Consider the following 23167-nt stretch of genomic DNA (forward strand, 5'->3'; position numbering starts at 1 on the left):
GTCACCTCAGGTAGTGGTATTTTGGATTGCATTCAGTCCTAACTCTTCCTGGGCATCAGTCAGATAATGAGCCTAAATGTCTACCTCAGGACTCCGGGTTCCTCTACAAAGGCGAGTGCTTAAAGGTTTGATGTGCTGCCCAAGCTCTTAATTGGATCCAACCTTGTAATTTGTTCCATAATAGGATGAGCCAGCAGGATTATTTACAGCACAGCATGAAAGCAAATGCCAAAGTGACCATGCAGCAGTACAAAGTTGTATTGATTGAATAAATTGCCTCATTCAACAGCCTTAGGCTGACTATGAATATTTCAGTGTTGTAGCTCTCTTCAGTTTCACATCTAATGTGTTTCTTGAGTAAACAAGTGACGCTTGGGAAAGCCTTCCTCCCTTAATACAAAATAAGACATGGGTTCCCAAAGAAAGCTCAGCAGCAATCAATCGGAGATTTTAATATTAACTGAGGTATAATGGAAGACTCTTATAAAACACCTCTTCAAAATAATTCTGCCATGGCCAGATGGGTTTATTCCACTGAATTTAAAGGAGGTAAATTTTTTCAAAATATAATGCCACTAGTACAAAACAAAGTTATTGAAAATCCTGTGATACTGAAAGAAAATGAAGTTTCAAAATGGCAGTGTTCAGACAGCACTGGGATTTTGTTGTGCTACTACTCTGCCCAAACAACCAAGAACTTATCAACAGGTTCCAGAAAAGCTGTGGCAAACTGCTGCCGGATGTTTCAGCATGTTTCTCTGTCGCTTTTAATTTTATGTAATGGTGTCACATAGTCTTGAGAGGCAATTACCAGCAAGGACCTTGTTCACAGATTATGACTGGGGATGAGATGAGCAGGCATCCACCCTAACAGCACGCTGGAGGAGCAAGGTCTTGCCTAGTAAACATGCAAGACATGCATAACTTGCCATCCATGCGTATGACAGCTGTGAGAGTGTCTCTGCTATCCAAGCAGATACCATGGGTGCTAAAACTACTTTTTGAGCTGAAAGTTATTATTAGCAACCCTCTCTGCAAGGGGAGAGAAGAGGCTGCGCAGCCAGACACTATTATATCATGCAGCCAAGTCCACATATGCTGGAGATAGCCATCTGTAATGGTAACACAATTTTCCTCATAAATATTCTGGCTAATTTTTTTCTTTCTTGGTAAAAATGTTTATATTACAGACAATTAGACTTCTCAGAACTTAAACACAAGTATTTGCATATTCAGATCAGCGTAGGGTATGCAATGTGCAGAACTACTGGATAGTATGACCATAGACAAAGTGCGACCTGGAGAAAATCATCAGGAGCAAAACATTTTAAATTAACCTCTGTTTAAGGCTTGCTTTCTGAGAGATGGTGAGAGCCCAGATCATACATCCCAATATTCAGAAACCAGCTCTGGAAACATTTAACTGAAAAATTTATATCTACCTCTGTGCACAGAACGGGACTGACAATACCTACAGAAAGTCTTAAAACTTGTAGTCACAAGCATGCTATATAACTGCCAGCTATTACTATGAGCATGCCTGAAGCTGGCTTGACACTGTGAAGTGAATAGCAGATTACACATTACCAAAAACACTTTCCGAAGGAAACATTCAACACTGTCAGGAAAAGAGACATGCTAGCTTCTTGCCACCTACAGGTGAAACACTAAAATCCTCATGGTCCAGCAGCTAACTACAGTTCAGACTCCAGTGTTTGGGGAGCAAATTGGCTCAGAACCAGAACTGACATTAAATATGAACAGCATTGGGATTCCAAACTTTGCGCAACTTATGGAATCTTTTCTGGGTTTATTTTAAAGTTGAAGCATTTTAAATTTTAAATGCTTTGTTTTTTTATAATCAGTCCATTTGACAAGGCTTTGTTTGGTTGTTTTTTTATGAAGAATAGCTGAAAGATCTCCTTTTTTCCTTTTTTTTTTTTCCTAGTCCCACGCCATGCTTCTGCTAATTACCATTGATTAGCAAACAGCTTGCCAATTAACCCTGACAGGGTAGTCATCGGTTTGATAGCACTGCATGTCATCCAAAAGGTAGGGAGAATTTCTTGTTAGTTTCAGACAATTAGCAAGGGGCTCGCAGAGCTCACAATTGCCTAAAGCTACATGTTCCAGAACCGCTGAGACAAATTATTGAATCAATTAAAACACATGATTGGATGTCTGTAAGTATATTTAAAGCTAGCAAACAAGCTTCTAGCTGTCATGGAGCAGAATCAAAAATTAGTGGGAGGAGAAAGACTAGCAGGGGTTTTTTTTTTTTTTAAGCTGTTGGAGTTTGTTCTGTTCTAGCCTGCCATTAACATTAGTAAGATATAACTAAAAGCTAGTATTGACTTAAAGCAAAAGCATCTGGTAAAGAGTAAGATCTAAAATGACTTTCCTTCCAAAGTGGTTAACTTTTCTAAAAGGCAAAGAGATTGTTATTGCTAATGCTATAATTGCAATATTGACAATTGGTGGGCAGCAACTTTTCTCTTTTTTTACATTCAGCTGTCCCTGTCATGTTGGGCAGAATCTTATCTATGGGCTGGCTTTCCTAGGAGTTCCTGCACTGATCCTTCTGGTTGTTGGCTATGCCCTGAATAACCAGACTTGGAGGCTGGTTACAGGCAAAAGGTCTCCTCTTGAGGAAGCGACTACACCAAACCGGTTACTGCAATGCAAACTGATCTGCTTTGTCTTGTGCAGCATCACTGGGAGAGCACTCGTTGCTCCAGTAACGTGGCTAGCAGTTACCCTGATAAATGGTTCCTATTATGTCTGTGCCATGAGTGAGTATGTCTCTGTGTATTATTATGGAGCTAATCCTAATGCTACTGCTAGCGAACGCAGAACGATATTGGCTGCATTTCCGTGCAGTCAGTTAGTTCCGCCGGAGCTGACCCGGGCAAGAGATGAAGTGATTCTCCTACTCCGATACCAGTCACAAGTAAGTAACTCATGTTGCTTCTGTTGCCTGCAGATCTAATGATAAGAACTGGAGTTAATTCAGCAGGCAAAGTGTTAAGATAAAACAGGATCAGTATCTTCTGCCTTGAGTGCCAAATCTCGATGTGTTTTGAAGCCTGCCTTGTTCCTGTAAGTGGAACTGAACTTTAGGTATATAAATTACCGTGTCTGGCTGTCCCATTTGTTACCTGCTACTGGAGGATATATTCTTCCTTGCGTAGTATCTTGAAAAGTACTATCAAGTAAAACAAATGGAAGTTCAAGAGCCAGGGAGGGTATGAAGTTTCTTCATTCAAGCACAAGAAATGTGTGACTAAGGGGTCCAGGCTGTGAGAGCTCCACATGAACCAAATTAAAATCTTGGTTTTAGATCCGACTCAATTCTAAAAGCTTACATACTGGGTAAATAATAGGGGGAATATTAAGTTGTCACTTCAGAGAAAATTGGTTTTAAATAGGCTATAAGCCAATATAGGCTAGGAATTAGATGGCTTCTCTTCTCACAATAACAGCTGTGGAGGCAAAATCCTTAACAAATTATACAACAGAACTTCCTTAAACTTAACAGAAAGAAGCAGCGTTACTACATGGCTACCTCCAGTAGGCAGGGACTGGGTTTGATGGCAACAGACCCTTAACAGGCTTATACCTTGTTAACCTTATTATTCAGGAAAAGCAAGTAAAGATCATCTTAAGGATTTTTCTGATGCTCAGAAGTTACCACTGTGAGTATTTTCAGCTGTAACAGGTTTTTTCTTTTCTTTTTCTTTGTAAGGTGGCTGGCTGGCTTCTGATTGCTGTGGTAGTCATTACTGTCTTCCTGTCTTACTGCCTGGCAAGCTGTTTCTCCCCACTCAGCTTTCTACATTTCAGATACTGGAGCAGCTATGTTCATAATGAGCAGGAGCTCTTTGATGAAGCGACAGACCAGCACTCCAGGCTCTATGCCATGCAGCACGTAAGAAAGTTCTTTGGCTTTGTCCCAGGGAGTGAAAATGTAAAGGAAATCCGTATCCCATCTCTCAGGGAGTGGCAAGCTATTTCTGGACTGGCCTTTCTAAAACGAGTGGATGAGGAGCACTATGACTACAGCCTCCTCCATGACTGGGCACTCAAGGAGTCTGTAAATGGAAAATACCTGAAGACTGATGAAGACCCTGTGATCAGAACACAGCCCTGAGGGTCCAAGACCCCACCAACACCTTGCAGAAAAGCAGGAATGTGTCTAGCTCCACATCTGACCTGAGCTGCTCTGGAACTTTTCGATGCCTTATTACATTGATATATAAAGTATGTGAGCAACTAGATCTTGTTAATGTAGTCCTTTAGTGCATGCTTACAGATGCCTTTCCTGATAATGTCTGACTCCCGTGGGATGTGATGGTCTATGTCTAGATTAGGGTGGGCTGTTTCAAGCTGCAGCTCTCTGCTTTCTCATACTTGTGCTAAAAGGATGAGTATGTACTGGGGGAGAAAGTGATTCCCAAATGCTTTTTCTTTCCTCCCATTAAAAAATTTTTAAAAATTAATAGCTACTTTGATTGGATCCTATGAGTTAGTCCATTCTGTACAGAGCAAAAGCAGATATCCAGCTTTGTCTTAATGATCCCTAGTGGAAATGCCTTATTTCTCCCCTCCCACATCTTGTATTATGTGAATAAAATATACTGAGCTAACTACAAGCTAAGTCTGTGGCTACAGCAGCACAGAAAAAACATATGGGAAACTTCAGCAACAAAGGCTGGGTCTAGATACAGCGATGAAAGAACTTTCAATTCTGCTAAGGAGATAAAAGGCACACTGAAAGGCACAGGATGGAGGGGTGCAACATCTAGCAGCTGTGTGAACAAACCCTTTACATGTGGAAAACTGAGTTTAAATGTATTCTGGTTGAAAGCAATAGCAAGGTCAGTCTCCTGATCTTTTTAGATATACTTCAAAATCTCTTGGGTGTTTGTGTGCTTGTCTACTGTACAAATAGCAAATCAGGATGGGAAGCAAACCTCAATGCAGTAAGGTTTGCTTTGCCTGTGAAAAACTTACAATTTAGTTGTACAACTGTGTGCATGAATATTACTGTGATTAAAAACTACTGAATTTAGTGAAAGAAGGCTTAATGGTGGTTTTGTGTTAATTCAGTGTGGTATGATGTGATGTTACTGCATCTCATCTCCTCTCTAACTCCCTGTGCAGACATTTCTAACTCTAAGGGGGGAAAAATGCATACCATAGTTTTTCCTAATGCTTCCTGTATTGCTTTGCCATGTACATGTGTGTGCTACAAAGCCATATGCTAGATTATAGGATGCTATCTGCTGTTAATAAGTGACCCCAGAGTGAAGTGGAAAAATATAATTATTTAGTACACTTTACCAGAAAATGCAGGAGCCAGAAGTAAGTTAGATTGCAGATCTTGGTAAATGTGTTTGGTCTTGAAAACTTAAACTTTGAAACAAAAGCAAGCACTTTAGAAAATGCAAATGATGTATGTGCTGAATAACTGGAGAATGATACATATTTTACATCACTAAAATTCTTAAATTCCCACATATGTACTTCATCTGAATCCTAAACTTCCAGGTATGCGGTGGGTCAACTGTGGCTGGATGCCAGGTCAACCCACCAAAGCTGCTCTTGTCACTCTCCTCCTCAGCTGGACAGGGGAGAGAAAATACAAGGAAAGGCTCGTGGGTCAAGATAAGGACAGGGAGAGATCACTCAGCAATTGCTGTCACGGGCAAAACAGACTCAATCTGGGCAAATTAGTTTAATTTATTACCAATCAAATCAGGGTAAGATAAGAAATAAAACTAAATCTTAAAACACCTTCCCCCCACCCCTCCCTTCTTCCCAGGCTTAACTTTACTCCTGAATTCTCTACCTCCTCCCCACCAGCAGCGCAGGGGGATGGGGAATGGGAGTTGCGGTCAGTTCATCACATGCTGTCTCTGCTGCTCCTTCTTCCCCAGGGGGAGGACTCCTCACACTCCTCCCCTGCTCCAGTGTGGGGTCCCTCCCACAGGAGACAGTGCTCCGTGAACTTCTCCAACATGGGTCCTTCCCACAGGCTGCAGTTCTTCACAAACTGCTCCAGCATGGGTCCCTTCCACGGGGTGCAGTCCTTCAGGAACAGACTGCTCCAGCATGGGTCCTTCATGGGGTCACAAGCCCTGCCAGCAAACCTGCTCCAGTGTGGGCTCCTCTCTGTCCACAGGTCCTGCCAGGAGCCTGCTCCAGCATGGGCTTCCCACAGGCTTCCAGCCTCCTTCAGGCATCCACCTGCTCTGGCATGGGGTCCTCTATGGGCTGCAGGTGGATATCTGCTCCACCATTAACCTCCATGGGCTGCAGGGGGACAGTCTGCCTCACCATGGTCTTCTCCATGGGCTGCAAGGGAATCTCTGCTCCAGCACCCAGAGGACCTTCTCCCTGTCCTTCTTTGCTGACCTTGGTGTCTGCAGAGTTGTTTCTCTCACATATTCTCACTCCTCTCTTCAGCTTCAGTTGCACAGTTTTCTTTTTCCCCTTCTTAAATATGTTATCCCAGAGGCACTACCACCATTGCTGACTGGCTCGGCCTTGGCCAACAGTGGGTCTGTCTTGGAGCCAGCTGGCATTGGTTCTATCAGACATAGGGGAAGCTTCTAGCAGCTTCTCACAGAAGCTATCCCTGTAGCCCCCCCTCCCCCAAAACCCTGCTAACAAATCCAATACAAAGTAATAGGACTGCACTGTTTATATGAACTCCTTAGGAAGCAAAGTACCTCTGTTAGTAAACACAATCTGTAATTTAACTTTAAAAATCTTTGTGTTTTTTTATTTAAGTAAGATGGAACACTATGTATAATCTGGAATACATGCAACTGACTTGTGTACCTGAAAGTTTTGGCAAAAACCCCCTATGCTGATGTGTGGATCCAAACAACAAAAAACTAACTGCTGTCTTTATTCTATGTGAGTTCTTTCCACTTCTTCCCTTGTTTTACAGTACCACTATAAAATGATGCAATATTTGCAGCTAAGAGAAAGAGTAAGCTGTCAAATTCCTTTAATTTCTTGCTAAACTAACTTTTAAATTAAACTTCATGTTTCCCAATTTTGTCCCAATTGCTGTCCTGTATTTTTCTTATAGTTTATAATTTAAAATATTGAGTAGAAGTACTAGCTGTATCTGCCATTGTGAAATCAGCCTGCCAATACACAAAGACACTATCAGCCTGTTAGCATATATAAATCCATAGTACTAGATACAGCTGTAGTACTACAGGCGATTTGGTGTATTTCCCTTTACTCCTCTGCTCCCTGAAACACATCATGGACTGGTAGTGAAAGCACAGCTTTCAAAAGAATTCATGATTACAGAAAAAACAATGAGTTGGTACTGAACAGTCTAACTGTGCCTGCTAAAACCTGAGTAATCTTACCCAAAATCAATTTAGAATTGCAGTTTGCTCACTTGAAGTGAAAATTATTCTCTTTATGTCCATGGTAAAAGTCTTCTGGAAACTCTGAGCTTGTGAAATGTACCTGAGGGAAAAGTGCTGGCCATACGCCCAGGAAACTGATGCACCTTAAAACTACTCTGCGTACCAAGTACCCATCAGGGGCTGCTCTTGTTTAACCCTCAAGAGTCTTAAATTCATCCTTGCAGGTAACCCACAAGTATAGGAGCTCCCAGTATCACTTGCCTTGACAATTCCTGTTCTGTACTTCCATATGATTCTGCAATGCAACTTCTGAAACCAGTGTGAACGTCTCCTGGAAAGTTCACAGGTGGTTTTTAACTCCAAGCTATACCACCAACTGATTTTTCCAGCTGCATCGAATGAACTTCCAACTTCAGGCTGAAATGGCATTCAGCTGCCTCCATGGCACCCTTACGCTATTCCTAGAGCAACAGTTTTGAATCCCCTTCAGTTTGCTGATCCCTATAAATTTTCAATGAAAGAATAACAAACAGGAAAGACCAGCCTAGCAGCAATGCACTTTTAAAAAGTAACTCTGAAGCCTGCGTCTTTAGGTGGGAGTCCACAGACCTTCAGAAGCCGAAGTAACAGAGCCTGACTACCTCACCGATTCAAACCGCTGCGATTCCCAGCGGGGGAGGGGGAAGCCAGAGCAGGTGTGGTGCAGACGATGAAGACAGCATTTTTCGAGCCCGTCAGGTACAGGGGGGCAAACATATCAAGTCCGTTCTGCCCAGAGAGATGAACGCCGAGCGGCAAGTACTAGAATTAACTGGCCAGAAGGCGCCGCACTGGATCACTCTTTGTGAAGGCAACCCAAAACCAGTCAGGCTAATTATCTGCAACCCAAAACCAGTCAGGCTAATTAATTATCTGCACCCAAAAACGGCTTTTGAGGCCGCCTGCCTCAGCGAAGAGCGCGGGCCGCTTGACAGCCGCCGCGCATCCCACCTCCCCTTCAGCCCAAAGGCATCCACCGCCGATCGGGGGCGCGCGGGAACGGCGCTAGGCATGCCTAGCCGATGCCGGAGGAGAGCGCGCATGCGCGGGCCGGCGGTGAGCGGCGGGGTGGGGGTCGCTTCGCGGTGCGGGCGGCCCATGGCCGGTGGCGGCGGCGGGCGACCATGACCGACTACAGCGAGGAGCAGCGCAACGAGCTGGAGGCCTTGGAGTCCATCTACCCGGACTCGTTCACGGGTGAGCCGCGGCGGGGCCCGCGCCTCGCTCCGCCGCACGGCCGCGGCGAGCCGGTATGAGGGAGGAGCGGGAGGCCCCGCCGGGCGGCAGCCGCCCCCAGCGCCGTGCCTGCCCGGGCTCCTTCGGGCGTCTCCTTGCCTGTAGCTGCGCGGGTTGAGTATTTTTCGTCTTTTTCTCGGTTTGCCCTAGGCGGGAAAACCAAAGCGCTCGATGGCGCTTTTCGCCGGGCTCTGTGTTGCCGGCGTGGGCGCTGCCCGCCTCAGCGGCGTGTAACGCCGTGGTACCGCAGCCCAGCGTGGGCTCCCGTTCCTGCATCTGACCCGAGTTGCGGCTGGTGGAAGGATGATGCTCTTTGGAGAAACCTTTCAAAAGATGCGGCCCTGGGTGGAAATTGGGGAATTGGCTTGTCTGTCGACCAGTTTTCCCTTCTGGTAACGGCTTTTCACAGCCGTGGAGCACGGGATGTTTTGGGGTACTTAAAGGTGCTGTTTCCTCTGTAAGTGCGTGGCCAGCATCTGCCTTATTCCATTGCAGATCTGCGGTGGACCAAAGGCAAGCTTTAATTCCCAGGTGCAGTATGTTATATTGCTGAAACTTTCATCTGATGGATACGTTGGTTCATCAGATTTTCAGGACTTCCTAGTTACCGTCAAACAATTAAGAGTATCTACCGTGCTAGCTAAGGCAACGTGATTTATGGTGCTCAGTAGCCAAGGAATTTTGATGGTGAAAAAACCTGCATTTTCTGTTTCCTTCCTGCACAGTATCTACTCTGCCCGAAGTCCCACAGTGTCTTACTTGGCAGTAACTTCATCACACAGATACTTGCCCAGTACATTTGCCCATTGCTTTAATCTGAAAATCTTTTAGGTTCTTCAGTTTTATGTTAAAGGTGTATGAATTGATCTCTGGTAGCTGGGGATGCTGAATCACTGGTATGGATATGGAAGTAATACACTTTCATATAGCCTCTAATCTGATGTTTACTCTGAGTTATTGTTCGTTCATGTAATGCTCTTATGCCCAAAAGAAGAGGGAGGAAAAAAAGATGGTGGTGGTAGTAGTAGTAGTGGTACATTAGCAATTAATACTGTGAGAGCATACATACTAGATTGGGCATAGGTTATAACAGTGATACAGAGCAGTTCTAATTTGAGGATATGGTCTGCAACCCACAATTGTGTGATGAGGTTTCTCATCTGTGAAACTTTAGATCACAGGGCTTGCATTTTGTGCGTCTCTATAGAGCCGCTTGTTGTCTGTCTTCTAGCTGCCTCATTCATGCAATTTCATTCTAGTATGTTACTTGGGTAGCACATTCTTGAAGGAGAGCACTATGTATTCCTTTTTTGTTTTAAGAAGCATTTGTTACATTAAGCTGTCCTAAATATAGAAATAGGTGCAGACATACTGTAAAAATAGTCCAGGGTCAAGAGTGCACTGGATGCTCATCACATATATCTAGCACAATAAAGCAAATTAGCTTTGGGAGCTTTCTGCACACATTCAGTGCGCTAACGTAAGTCATTTGATGGTAGGTAGATTTCCACTTGTTGGAAAAATGAAACTTCCAAAAGAAAAGACTTTCCAAAAGAGAAACTTTTTGGTATTGTTGATGTTATATGCTGTCATTCAACGAGAACTCCAAACATCACATCATATGGAAAATAGCTGTTAATTGAAAAGTATGCATGAAAATGAAATGAAAAGTATTCATTAATAAGGTAAAAAGGCCCTTAACGCTGTATCAAGAGCTTTCTTGCTTCATTAGTCCTTGAGAAGTTCAGTTTTAATGATGTGAAGAAGTAGTTGTCTGATTTTAAGGAATCTGTCTTTCTTTTTTTTTTTTTCTTTGAACAGTATTGTCAGAAAAGCCAACGACTTTCACAATCACTGTGACATCTGAAGCGGGAGAAAATGATGAAAGTGAGTTGATCATGTCTTATACATAGGAGGAGTTTCTGTGTAAGCCTTAATTCTATTGCCAACAACTAGGTATACCTCAATTTAAGTCCTCTTAGGGGCCTGATCCAGCAAGCGTTCCTCGGAAGGTGTAGTTCAAGGATTCTGGTCATCTGTGTTTAGTTTACAGAAATGTTGCACTCTGTCACTAGGGCTACTTTCTGACATGCTGAATCTCAAATGCTTTGTAGTGTAGCTTCAAAAAGTATGGGTTGTCATCATCCCCATAGTAGCTTACAGCCATGTTGTGGGGTGATTTTTTTTTTTTTTTTTTTCCCTAGCAGCTGTATGTGTACCAGCCACACGGGAGAGTTGAGTCTGTGTATTGTGAATATGCAGCCCTTAAGGAACAGTTCCAGAGAAAAGAGCTGCGAGTCCCAAGTCCCTATGTATTTGTTGGGTATCAGTGGTTGCATGGGCTTGTTGTAAGCAAGCCTTGCTCCAAGTAAGTTTGAGAGCTGCTCTTCTGGGTTACTGTATAAGAAGGAGGAAACTGGTGCTGTCTCCTTCAGTTTTAAAGGAGCAAGTCCTGCTCAGAGCAGGTGTCATGTTTTGAAGAGACTGCTGGGCTACCAGAACTGTGAGTCTGGAACTGAAGGAAGTCTTCTCCCTGGTATTCTGGCAGGATGCGTGAAAGGAACTTGATTCTCTTTTGCCTTGTTTCCATGTTATCCTAGCTCTGGGTGGCTTCAGGTTGAATGTGTTCTCCTTAGGCCATTCTCTGCTTAATAACATCTACTGGACATTGTGTCCTTGTCATATAACTTATGTGGAGCCCTGGTACCCAACGCAGAGGTTGATACTCCAGCCAGGCACGCAGCATTTAAAGCATTAATATGTTGAGATTCTCTCTAGATAGATCTGTTGTTAGGACTCTTCCTCATTTTCTCCAGCTTTAAGTGGAATATGAGGGAAAAGAGATTACTGCTCTAGTACCCACTGTACCACAGGAGGTTTTCCAGTTTTTCTAAAGATCTTTCAGACATTAGTAGCCTGTAATAGTTTATGTAAGAGTAAACGTCATTGTCTTAATTTCTCAGAACTCATGCATTATATTTAAATCTGTTCATATAGTTTTAACATCTGTGTAAGATGGCTGTTCCTTTAAGACAAGAATATTTTATACTTTAAAATCTTCAGGATGCAGTAGAAAAATATACAATTAAAGTTATGTAGAGTTATCACCATAATAATATGTGTTTTTTATTTTGTAGCTGTCCAAACAACCCTTAAATTTACCTATAGAGAAAAATATCCTGATGAAACTCCACTTTATGAAATTGTCTCACAGGAGAATCTTGACGATAATGATGTCACGGACATAATAAAACTACTAGAACAACAGGTAAGGAAAATGGAATATCTCAGTTCAGCTTGATATCACTTCATACTTTGGCCAGAATTTCTCTCTCACATCAGTTATTTTCTGAGGTATGTGCTACTGATTTGAAACCTGTTCCGTACTGTAGGGACTGACTTTGAGGTTTGAGTTTGGTAAATGACATTATTGAGGTAAATTATGTTAATGAGGTAAAATATAGGGCTAATTCAGTGTGCACAGGTACAATAATGAAATGGAAGTGCTCTAGGTCTTCCCCTCTTTTGCAGTTCTAGCTTTAAGGTGAATTTGTTTAACTGTATATATAGTATTTGTGGAAATAAGCCACTTTATTTGGAAAGATTAAAAAATGCTGCACTGATTCTTGATTCTTCTTAATAACATAACTATTTTGAGGCGGGTGAGGATCTCTTCAACCTTTGGCATCAGTGAGATTGTGGAGGAATGAGAAGGAGACGCTTCTTTGGTTTCAGGAATTCTTGATAAGTCCTCCCTTCCTTGAAATTGCCATAATATGTTCAGTAGGCATTCTTTCTTTTCAGTTTATGTCATATAACCTTCCTTCCATCAACTGATGTTTTTTGGTTTTCCTGGGAAACTCTCCTACTTCAAAGGGTGACTGTTGTCTGAGTCAACAGTCAAAGGGTGACTTGTTCTGAGTGAATGTTGTCTCTTATGATTTATGATATTCAAATCTTGGAGTTGTATTCCTATTATAGGTTTTGTTTTATTAATGAAAAAGCCTTCCAGATGTGTTGATAACCTGAACACAGGTGTTCATCATTGGTGTTTTGCTGCACACCCATTTGGGGGTAACTTTTGGGCCAATTGACTTGAATTTTGCAGCGAGCTTTTGAGACTGGTGCAAAGTGCCTCAGCTGTGTTATGCTGTGCAAATGCAGATACTGCTTTCTGAACATACTGCTTTCTGAACATACTGCTTTCTGAACATACTGCTTTCTGAACATACTTATGCATTCAGCTGCTGAAGGTTTGAGGTTCTCCTTCTGTTTGAAGTTGTCTTCTTTGTGTTGTAGGCAGAAGAAAATTTAGGAATGGTAATGATCTTCACTCTAGTCTCAGCAGTACAGGAGAAATTAAATGAAATAGTGGATCAAATAAAAACACGAAGAGAAGAGGAAAAGAAACAGAAAGAAAGAGAAGCAGAAGAAGAAGAAAAAGTATGTAAAATAATGTTTTCAACTAAAAATTTCCTGCTTTTTTTTACATGTGGGGGTTTGATGCAGGAGCAATTCTCGGTTGCGGTGGGAGAGGAACATCTCTCCCAAAGCTGATATAATTAACACTTAAGTGTACTACAGAATCTTTTAGTCCTTAAGTGATTCCCCTGCCCCCATTTTCTAAAGGAGTCTTTTCAGAGACATACTGCATGTTCACAGTCCCGTCTAGCAGTACTTCCTAAGGTAGGGGCAGGGATTTTTCCCAAATGAAATCAAAGTTGTTGTAGCCAGTTTTTTGCTTGAAGAGGCAAGAGGGGATGGGGAGCAAAAAAGGCTAGAATATGGCATGCTGCACACAGGCTGCATGGGCTGAGGAAGCCTCTCTTCCTTGGTAGACTGAGTGGGTAGGGTGGAAGCAGTAGGACTAGTCTTCAAGACTGGTTTGTCCTCTCTGCATGTGTCCCTTCTACCAGCCGCTGTGGAATAGTTTCTCCATTCATGGAATGTGTTGTGGTAAGTCCTACTGCTGAGTTTTCACTTTCTTCCTCAGAAATAGCTAGATGGTGATGGGACTTGGAAGGTTGCATTTCTGAAAATGGCAGAAAAATAGCTGGGGAAAAAAGCATCCTTTTCTCTGTCTCAACAAGATAGAAGGTTTAATGTATTTTAATGGAAAATATTTCAGTGTAGATTGCACTTAACAGCTGATAAGAAGTGCTACCTACTTATGGATAGCCTGTATTAGTGGTGTGTTGCTAACTCTTGCACTGTAGGTCCAAAAGTAGTACACAGAGTTTTTTCCATAAGAATTTCCACCTCAGTACAGCTCTCTGAAGGGAGAGTCCCATGACAAAAACCCCAGTAAGAGTGTGTTCTTTGTATATTCTCAGAGTTAGAATTAATTTCTCAGAATACTTCACAGCAAGCAGTGCTTCTGGAATGTTGTAATTTAAATAATTAAGAGAATGCTCATCTTCACTCGTAGCTTTGCAAGTTGTGTTTGCAGCCTTGTTTTCTGTTTTCAGCAACGTTTTCACGGCACTCCTGTTACCATTGAGAATTTTCTAAGTTGGAAAGCAAAGTTTGATGCAGAACTGCTAGAAATAAAAAGGAAAAAAATGAAAGAAGAAGAACAAGCGGGCAAAAATAAATTAAGCGGTATGATTTAAAACTGGTCCTGAAGTTTTTGCGATGTTACCAGACTATAACAACAAGCCTAAGAGTAATTTTTACACTCAAAGATGATGGTAGTAAATAAACTCTTAATGCAGTATTTTATTATTGTCCTCCATGTCGCCTGAGGTCTTTCTGAGTGCTGGTTTGGGGCTAAATACAAAGCTAATAGATTCAGGATTTCTTTTGAAGTCATTACTGTTCCCAACCTGTGTGTTTAAGCTTTTTGGGTTTTATGCCAGAGAGTATGTCACTTGGAGCTGCCACTGACAAGCTTTGTTCTGGCAGAAATAGTTGGGGTTTGTTAAGCAACAGAAAGAATCTACGTCAGACAGTTTTTTGGTTTGGCCTTTATTGCACTGGATTGTACAGTGACTTCAGATTATTTAAGTGCACGTACGAGTTTGGGATGCTGTTGCTGGACTGAAGCAACGGAGAGGCTTGCTGCTGCATATGACAAGCTTATGATGACTAGTGAGAATGGCTCTGATATTTTGGGGAAGAGTTTGTCATAGCAGTGGTTTCGGGCTCTCTGTTTTGCAGATCACAGTTTGTCCAGCAGAAAGCAAACTCTGTATCCAGTGGGCAAAATGTGGAGGAAATTACTTTCCTTATGAGAACCTGTAGATAAGAATTAAAACTTGGGCAGCCTCCACTCTGTCCATGGCTTAGCTTTGGACTGGTTTTCCTGTGATGTTGGATCTATTTTTTAACCTGATTACCTGAGAAAACATGACCAGTGTGATCGTGCTGTATCACTGCTGTCTTTTGTCCTCCCTTCTGAAGGCTTTTGAAAGTTTTGGCTAGTTTTGATGGAATTTCACAGAAATATGGAGATTTTAATGGTAGTAAGTTTCATGAAAAGCTGTACAGGGCAGGGGACATGTTTGATTCCCCTCTGAAGGGAATGCATTTGGGAATCTGCAAAGATGAAATAGTAGAAATCGGGCTTCTTCTAGTTTTCCTGTTCTTAAAATTCTTGTTAGCATGCTATGTCTGTTTTCCTCTATACAAGTATAGTTTATAGAAGCTCACCTTTACAAAACTAAAAACAGGCTTATTCTCAGATGTCATGAGTGTAACCCCAGTAGAGGTAAAAGGTGTCTTATATGTTTTACCATGAACACCAACCAGTCTTGTGGGTGGAAGCTTGCATAAGCAATGCAAATACAGATGGAAGAAAAGTAGTTTATGTGGAAAGAGTCCTGAGCTTTTCTTCCCCTACCTCCCAATTAGAAAGGCTTCACTTTGCCTTGTGTGATGTTTCCTTCACAGATGTGTGTGTGCAGGAGATGGTGATTTGTGTGTAGATCCAAGTTGCTTTTTGAATGGGAGGATATATAGAAAAAGGTGGAGGAGGCAGCTAATTTCCTTTCCAGTTCTCACAGTGGATTTCTTGTGGAATGCAAGATGAGGACTAAAGCAATAAGGACTGAGCAAAGGCTGTGCGCCAGTATGGTGTACGTTTTTCCACCCCCTATTATTAAAGCCATAGTAACATGAAAGTGACTATAAGAAACAGTGACCCATTTCACATAGAAGAAGAAGCCTGTTGGCGTGGAAGAATCCTGGATGAATAGTCAAAAAATCAGAATGGGGAACTCATAGAAATGAGCAGCTTAAAAAAAAAAAAAAAAAGACTGTCTGACTTGGTTAATTTTAAAAGCCTAAAATACATGTGCTTACTATTGTTGCCTTAGGTTGATAGTTATTTCAGAATTCTACTTGCTTATATATTATTTTTTTATTTTATTTCTAGGTAAACAGCTGTTTGAAATGGATCACAACCTTGACACCTCTGACATCCAGTTCTTGGAGGAAGGTAAATTTCTGTTTGTTTCCACAACTGAAAGACAGTGGCTTAAAAAAGGTCAAAATTCCTAAGCAAAATCTGTATTATATTTCTGATATAATTATTCTGATCTTAACATCATACCTCAGTATCACTTTTACATTGGAAGAACTTTCTAAGAAGTACTGTTTTGCAGATTGAACAGAAGTGATTTTAACTGCTTTCAAAAACAAAACAGTTTCAAGATGCTCAAGCGTATTTATTCGCAGTTTTGAACTTGAGTTGGTCTTATTTCTGTTGCTTCTATTGAAGTGTTTGGACTGGAAGCAATACCAAAAACAAGCAAAGCAAAACAAAAATAAAACAAAAAAACCACAACCAAACCCTGCTGCTGCTTTTTTTTCTGATAGCCAGCCTTCTTACCTTGATTTCAAGCACAGATCTCGAAGTTGTGTCTCCTCTCTGAACCTCAACACCAATAGTAAACATCTTGCAGGTCAAATTAAATGCTATTTGCCTCTGTGTAACTCAGTTCTTCTTTGTGGTTTTGTGCAGATTTGTCTGTTATCTTACTGAAAATATCTGACCTGGTGCCAGCTGAAAATTTTGTAAGCTTGTGCCAAAAGATATTAAACTTGGAAAACTTGTTGGAGATAAATTAAATAAATCTACTCAGTCACATATCTATTTAATTTTCTGTACTGCCTTTTATCATCCTAGTTTAAAAGACTGATTTTTCAGTTAAGACAATTCTTTAATGTAGCTGCATTATCTACTGGTATTGCAAAACACACATGCAGAAGAGTCAAGAATTTTCTCTGCAAGTAACAATTTTAAAAAAAAAAAAAGTTGATGAACATCAGTGAGTATAAACTTGAAATGGCAGTAATGGGGGAGTTGAGTTTCTTTTAGTTAGAGGGCTTAATTTAACCTTGTCTTCCTCCGGAATGCCTAAAGTGAAGATAGGTTGTTGATGGAACGTTTGGCTGTCTCGGGAAGGAATGCACCTCTCTGTGGGCTCTGTGCCCAAATGATTTGGGATTAATGTATTAACTTTTAATCCTGTTGCTATCAGTGATTAAAAACTCCTGTCCTTATTGCTGTTTGCATTCTATCATAAATGCAACAGGTTACTAACTGCAATTTAATATTACAATACCATGTAATAAGTAATATTAATTTTCACAGCTTAAACAGGGTAATGGCATTATCTTCTAGATGGAAACGGTTATAAAGGCTCTTTCAAATCCATGAAAGAACAGGACCTTATTCAGGGGCCGGAAGATGTCGCTGTTGGTACACACAAATAAAATAGCAATAGTCCTCAAGTTTTATCCTTAGGTCAGCATCTCTTTCAGAAGAAAATGTGAAAGCATACAAATAATCATATGGCTTTTAAACTTTAAATCTGAAAACAAATGTAGATAGATATAAATGGTGTGTAAGGGGTTTTTTTTTTTAAGAAACCTTATGTGTTTCTGTGGCTATGATAGTTGTAAGTGTTCCAGCTGTGGGGTCCCGAGCTCCTACTTTGACAGTACCTAGGAGAAAGAATCTCTGCTTCTGGGAACATCAGAACGTTAACTTCATTCTCCTAATGGATTCTGAGGTCCTGTGTGACATTTCTCTTGACTAGGTTTTGGTATGAGGGGAAAAAAGCTTCACTTTAGCTGTAAAAAGATAAAATGTGGCATTTCCTTTTCCATATCTATTTGATATATAAAAAGCCAAGTAAGTTAACAGCTACCTACAGTGAAGAATGAATATGAAAAAGTGTTGTGTATTTTGTTGTTCAGGTACTGTTTTCCTACTTGAGTGAAAATAAATTATTTTTCTGTTCTTTGCAGCTGGAAACAGCGTGGAGGTTGATGAATCTTTATTCCAAGAAATGGATGATTTAGAATTGGAGGATGAAGAGGACGACCCTGACTACAACCCCGTTAATTTAGATAGTGATTAGACTTTTTTTGAACTGGCTCTGTCATCAGTATGGACATATGTAAGGAGAGAGGGGCAGGCAGGAAAGCCACAGCATCTGTGGTTTTAGTAATGTGTATCAGTTTTCTTTTTTTTTTCCTTTCCTTTTTTTCTTTTTTCCCAAAGAAAAAAACCAAAATATTTTAAATCCAGGAGAATGGTCTTCTGATGACTTTCATAATAAATAAATTAACTTTAATATTTCAGATGAAAAATTTGAGGAATATTGATCTGTCTGAAAATGCTATTCTAGTTTCTCTTATTTTTTCCTTCCCATTTCTGTAACTGTCCTTTGAAGAGATGTAACAACGAGCAAGATGGAAAGATGTTATAGCAAGTGCTAAACACACCTGCATCTGAAGGCTGAGTAGCTGTTCTACTATCTTCCACCTAGGATATACAGGGGCAGCTTTGGTGAATAAAAGGGATCACATACCATGCAGTTATTTTTTTAAAATTTTTTTTTTCTTCTGTGGAATTTTATAACACTTCAAGTAATGGTCAGTTCTGGTGCCCCAACCTATCAGCTGTAGATAGGCAGCACTAGTCACCTTTTTAATAAGGCATAGCCTTATTAAAGTTTAACGGAAACCATTTTAATGCTGCTAGAGTAAAATCTTTTGCTGCAGTTGAGGATAATAGTTTCAAAATGACTAGTTCAAGTCTGTAGGAAAAAAATCAGAATGAGATGAAGTTCTCTTAAAAAGTTTGGTTGATGTGTTCAGAGACTGGGTTTTTTTTGATTTTGAACTTGTGTGTCAATGGACTTCCACGGGGAAAAAAAAAACAACACCCTAGGAAAATTAGTTTGTTTTTGGCAACAGACTACGCTGAAATACTCTCAGTGGAGTGCAGAATACAGAACCAGGATTTATAGAGTACTTATAGGTTTGAATATAATGGGTGGTGTTTTAGAAGCATCTTGTTGGCAGCCCATAAAGGTTAGCACAACACACAGTAAAGCTACACATCAACTCGTGGATGTTAACCTGCAGAGTTGCTTGTGGAGCTAATAGCTTGATGTTAGACTCCTTCTCCCTTTCCACCCCCAAAAAAACCCCAAAACACTGCGAAAACTGTGGTGTTTAAGCTAGAAGAATGATGGTATGGATGCAGGTTTCAAAAGACTGCTCTCCAAATAGAGAACCACCAGGCACCTCAATGGTTAAACACTGTGTGCTGAATTTTAAAATACTGTTAGTAGACTGTTTTAATGGCACCAGCTTCAACCTTTGAAGAGGATTGCACTAACGTATCACACAGTGCTTAGAGGAATAATAGATTTATGAACTTTAATATTTGGAAATTCTGTATTCAAAATGAGAAATTTAATTCTGGAAATAATTTAATGGTGTATAAGATTCTCTGCTCATATCACTTGAGAACATCTGTTTAGGATGATCTCCTTTAACATGTTTCAGTAGTCTTTTCTTTTTGTATTCAAGATGAATGAGTTTCTATTAGAAATAAATGTTCAAGTACCCTGTAAATAATTTTATAAATTAACCATGTGCCTTTGTTCCTACAGTCCTCTATTTGATCTTTTTAATTTTGACTACTAAGAACGCTAGACAAGCATCTAGGGTTCAATGATAATGTATGTTTCAAAGCAATAAGCAGGATCTGTGTTTCAGCAGAGTTACCAAATATATTAAAAAAATTGTGAGCTGATGTGATATTAAATCTGATTTTTCCAAAGATATGGTTGGATTGAAAGCTTCATAGTGACTACATCCAGCTTCCTTTGTAATTGCTAGTATGCTTTAAAATGCTGTTCAGCACTGAACTTAATTTACTTCTGGTATGTCTCAATTCAGCTGCATAAAAACATTTAACTCTTAAGGCTGCTTTCCATTTTCAGCTATGTGTGTTTAAAACTAGCATTTTTTCATAAAAGGAGTGGATTAGTTCTCTCTAAATCTGGACTGAATCCAAGAATGCTGTGTAGTCTGTGCAAAATGTGGTAATCTGAGAAAATTTTCCAAGTGGGTCACCGACAAGAATCACCTGTGTATGAAAAAAAGTTTCTTGTTAATGGTATTTCTAGATTGATGAGATTTTCTAGTCTGTTTTCACACTAACATATTTATTGGTTTTCATGCAGAGGATGTATAGCTTAAAAATGCTAAAACAATGTCAAGTTAAAATGTGAAAGTGTTTTCACTGTTACATCTTACATTTCAAAGCAGAGGAAATAATAAGGGTTGAAGTGACAAAAAAGTGTGTAAAGTCCATTCCTCCAAGTCTTTGGAACAAGTTTCAGTGACTCAATCTGAACTTCAGATTTGTTTAGCTTTATTAGCAATTAACATCTGTGAAATAAAAGGGAATTGACTGAGAGTAAACTTGGCTATGTTTGCGTGTTTTAGTTTGCTGAAATGGACTGAGATACTTTTTTTTTTTTGTGGAAGAATAAACTTCTAAGGTTATTCTATTAAACTTCTCACCTAAACGGTGAGATATTTAAAGTTTACTTATGCACTTTGGATTACATTGAAGTAATTCGTATTAATCTAATAAAATTCCATCAATAAACTTTGATGGAATTTTAGTAATTCAAAATCATGGTGCTGACAACTGTGCTTGTATCTTGCTTTTAATTTTCGAAGTCCAAAGCTTACACTGTAGTGCATGTAGGGAGATGATTATGAGTTGCAACACTGCACTACAACCAGAGCTAATTTAGATTTGATCATGCTGAACTTTTTCAATAGTTGGTGCCTGAGCTCTACTAAAATTCAGAGGATGGTGCCCACCGCATCAAGATGCTGTAGGAGTACAAGCTTGGGCATGCTGCAAAGCCTAGGATTTTGCATCCAAATTATGATTGCATTGTGATCTGCTTTAAAGCAAACAAAACCTGGGGGTGGTATACGTCTCTCTTCCCCCCCCCCCCCCCCTTCTCTTTTTTTTTTTCTTTTTATTTTTCTAATAGGTCAGTGGTCAGTGTATTTTGGCAAAAAATGGGAAGCTTGAAGTACAATTCCTGCGGGGAGAATCGGCTCTAGTCTTTCTTCTAGGAGACTTATAACCATCAGGCTACCTTTTAAACTGTGTGGTTACTAAAATAAATTCAGAGTTTGTTGGACCAGACAGTAGACTGTGCCTGGATCCAAGATGCTGATACCCTAGATCCTGAGAGAAAGAGCTGTCATGTGAGTGCTCTCTCTTGTGTTGCAGAATCTGACAGGGCCTGAAATACTACTTTTTTGTTTTGGGGGGGGGGGGGGGGGGGTGCTTTTTTTTTTTTATTTTAAATTAGCCCGTCAGTGCCTTGCAACTTGGCTCAGAGTAGAGGGTGAAGGAGAGGGGGAGAGGCTTTTCAGGTTCAATTATTTGACGTAATTGCATTTATTGCCATGAACTGGATTTTACTTTCTGCACTGCGTGCTCATGAAATCCGCAAGTGATAGTGAGCTGATAGCATTGGGCTGCAGCACACAGCGTAGCGTGAGGTTTATGTGGCTTTTATTACTATGCTGGGACTTCCTGTCATTGGAAAAAGAGTAAAGATCAAGGTCCTACTTGTAATCAGGAGTTCTGTTTGTACTTACAGCAAATTCAGCAAAAGGCCTGCGTTAGGCTTCTGACTTTGAACTAGTTTTACCTTTTCTGTGGCCAGGGTAGATATGTACAGGTGAAAAAAATCACCGGTCCCCTTGTGGGAAGTTCAAACTCGGAGGTCAGTGGTTACGTAAGTCACGCAAGGGGTTTTTTGTAACTTATTTTCTTGGTATTGGGGATGCAAAGTTCCAGAAGGAAAGATGATCTGGCGGTACCGTTAAAGGACATGGAAATACTGGTTTGTAGGCGAATTGTATGAGGTCACCTTTGCCTAATAGTCCCTAACAGCATGCTGCGCATGAAGTAATTCTGTCCAGGAGAAAAGTGGGTACAATGTATCAGAAGGCTAAAATGGGTGGATTGAAAATGAGAAGAAAGAGCTGGTCCCGTGGGACCAGTGACGGAAGTAAACAAACAAAGCCAGTACGTGAACTGGAAGGATTTTTTACGTTTTCCAAACAGTTTATGGGAAAGCCAAGGTTAGATGTTCTTTGTCAAATCAAAATGATTATTTGAAATGTTTTTTGAAATTAGAAGTTATATCCTGCTGTGGCTGCTTGGTAGGACATTGATTCAATAGCAACCAAAAGCAGTTGCCATAGTTTGATCATGTAGACACCATAGCAGGAAGCAGGAACGAGGGTCCAAAACTTGCCTTCCCCGCCACGGAAGTGCAGTTGGTGTGTCAAAAAAAGTTAGAATAAAACGTTTCCTCCTCAGATCATGTCCTTTCCCTCTGCCCTCCTGATTGAGGCTGTGCTGAAAAGGATGGATTGGAGGGGAAAAAAATGTTAGAGATGTATCACAGACTTAAAAGCGCATACATGGGGAGAGGAGGAACTACAGCTCTAGTTTGTGAGTAGTTTCAATGGATTGAGTTGAGAAATATGCAGGAGCTGGACTTCCCTTTGTAAGCCACATAAAAGGGATTACTGTCTACAAAGGTGATGTGCCAGTTTTGACTGGGATAGAACTAATTTTCTTCACAGTAGCTAGTACAGGGCTATGTTTTGGATTCGTGCTGGAAACAGTGTTGATATCACAGAGATGTTTTTGTTCCTGCTGAGCAGTGCTTATACAGAGTCAAGGCCTTTTCTGCTTCTCACCCCACCCCACCAGCAAGTAGGCTGGGGGGCACAAGAAGTTGGGAGGGGACACAGCTGGGACAGCTGACCCCAGCTGACCAAAGGGCTATTCCATACCATATGGCGTCATGCTCAGCATATACAGCTGGGGGAAGAAGAAGGAAGAGGGACATTTGGAGTGATGCCGTTTGTCTTCCCAAGTAACCGTTACAAGTGCTGGAGCCCTGCTTTCCTGGGGATGGCTGAACACCTGCCTGCCCATGGGAAGGAGTGAATGAATTCCTTGTTTTGCTTTGCTTGCGCACATGGCTTTTGCTTTACTCTAAACTGTCTTTATCTCAACACATGAGTTTTCTCACTTTTACTCTTCTGATTCTCTCCCCCATCCCACCAGGGGGGAGTGAGCAAGCAGCTGTGTGGGGCTTAGTTGCCAGCTGGGGTTAAACCACAACAGGTGAATA

The 23167-nt window shown here is 40.9% G+C and overlaps 3 protein-coding genes across 4 annotated transcripts in view; 2 read left to right on the forward strand and 1 right to left on the reverse strand.

The window, feature by feature from the left end:
• TRAPPC3L (trafficking protein particle complex subunit 3L) overlaps positions 1 to 8283 on the reverse strand; it is a 34466-nt gene extending 26183 nt beyond the window's left edge. The window contains exon 1 of one of the 2 annotated variants that reach the window (XM_075498606.1): positions 8044 to 8283. In XM_075498606.1, the coding sequence (XP_075354721.1) occupies positions 8044 to 8153 (110 nt within the window). In that variant the 5' untranslated portion in view covers positions 8154 to 8283. The remainder of the gene's footprint in view (positions 1 to 8043) is intronic. The other variant, XM_075498608.1, reaches the window with a different exon arrangement.
• CALHM4 (calcium homeostasis modulator family member 4) lies at positions 2393 to 4339 on the forward strand. The gene is made up of 2 exons (XM_075497332.1): positions 2393 to 2950; positions 3746 to 4339. The coding sequence occupies exons 1-2, from the start codon at positions 2393 to 2395 to the stop codon at positions 4148 to 4150; spliced, it is 963 nt and encodes a 320-aa protein (XP_075353447.1). The 3' UTR covers positions 4151 to 4339.
• A 172-nt stretch (positions 8284 to 8455) lies between the features above and the next one.
• Positions 8456 to 20402, forward strand: RWDD1 (RWD domain containing 1). Its single transcript, XM_075498610.1, has 7 exons — positions 8456 to 8633; positions 10494 to 10559; positions 11810 to 11940; positions 12972 to 13115; positions 14141 to 14273; positions 16048 to 16110; positions 17928 to 20402. Exons 1-7 carry the CDS (start codon positions 8459 to 8461, stop codon positions 18038 to 18040), a joined length of 825 nt encoding a protein of 274 aa, XP_075354725.1. The 5' UTR covers positions 8456 to 8458; the 3' UTR covers positions 18041 to 20402.
• The last annotated feature ends 2765 nt before the right edge of the window (positions 20403 to 23167 follow it).

Source organism: Mycteria americana, chromosome 3 (genome assembly GCF_035582795.1).
Source record: "Mycteria americana isolate JAX WOST 10 ecotype Jacksonville Zoo and Gardens chromosome 3, USCA_MyAme_1.0, whole genome shotgun sequence".
NCBI classification, from domain to species: Eukaryota; Metazoa; Chordata; class Aves; order Ciconiiformes; family Ciconiidae; genus Mycteria; species Mycteria americana.

Excerpts from the sequence above, each read along its gene's own strand:
- CALHM4 (XM_075497332.1), top strand. The coding sequence starts at position 2,393 with ATGACTTTCCTTCCAAAGTGGTTAACTTTTCTAAAAGGCAAAGAGATT. Across the intron at positions 2,951-3,745 it reads TACTCCGATACCAGTCACAA|GTGGCTGGCTGGCTTCTGAT; the intron begins GTAAGTAACTCA and ends TTTCTTTGTAAG.
- RWDD1 (XM_075498610.1), top strand. The coding sequence starts at position 8,459 with ATGCCGGAGGAGAGCGCGCATGCGCGGGCCGGCGGTGAGCGGCGGGGT. Across the intron at positions 13,116-14,140 it reads AAGCAGAAGAAGAAGAAAAA|CAACGTTTTCACGGCACTCC; the intron begins GTATGTAAAATA and ends TTCTGTTTTCAG. Across the intron at positions 14,274-16,047 it reads GGGCAAAAATAAATTAAGCG|GTAAACAGCTGTTTGAAATG; the intron begins GTATGATTTAAA and ends TTTTATTTCTAG.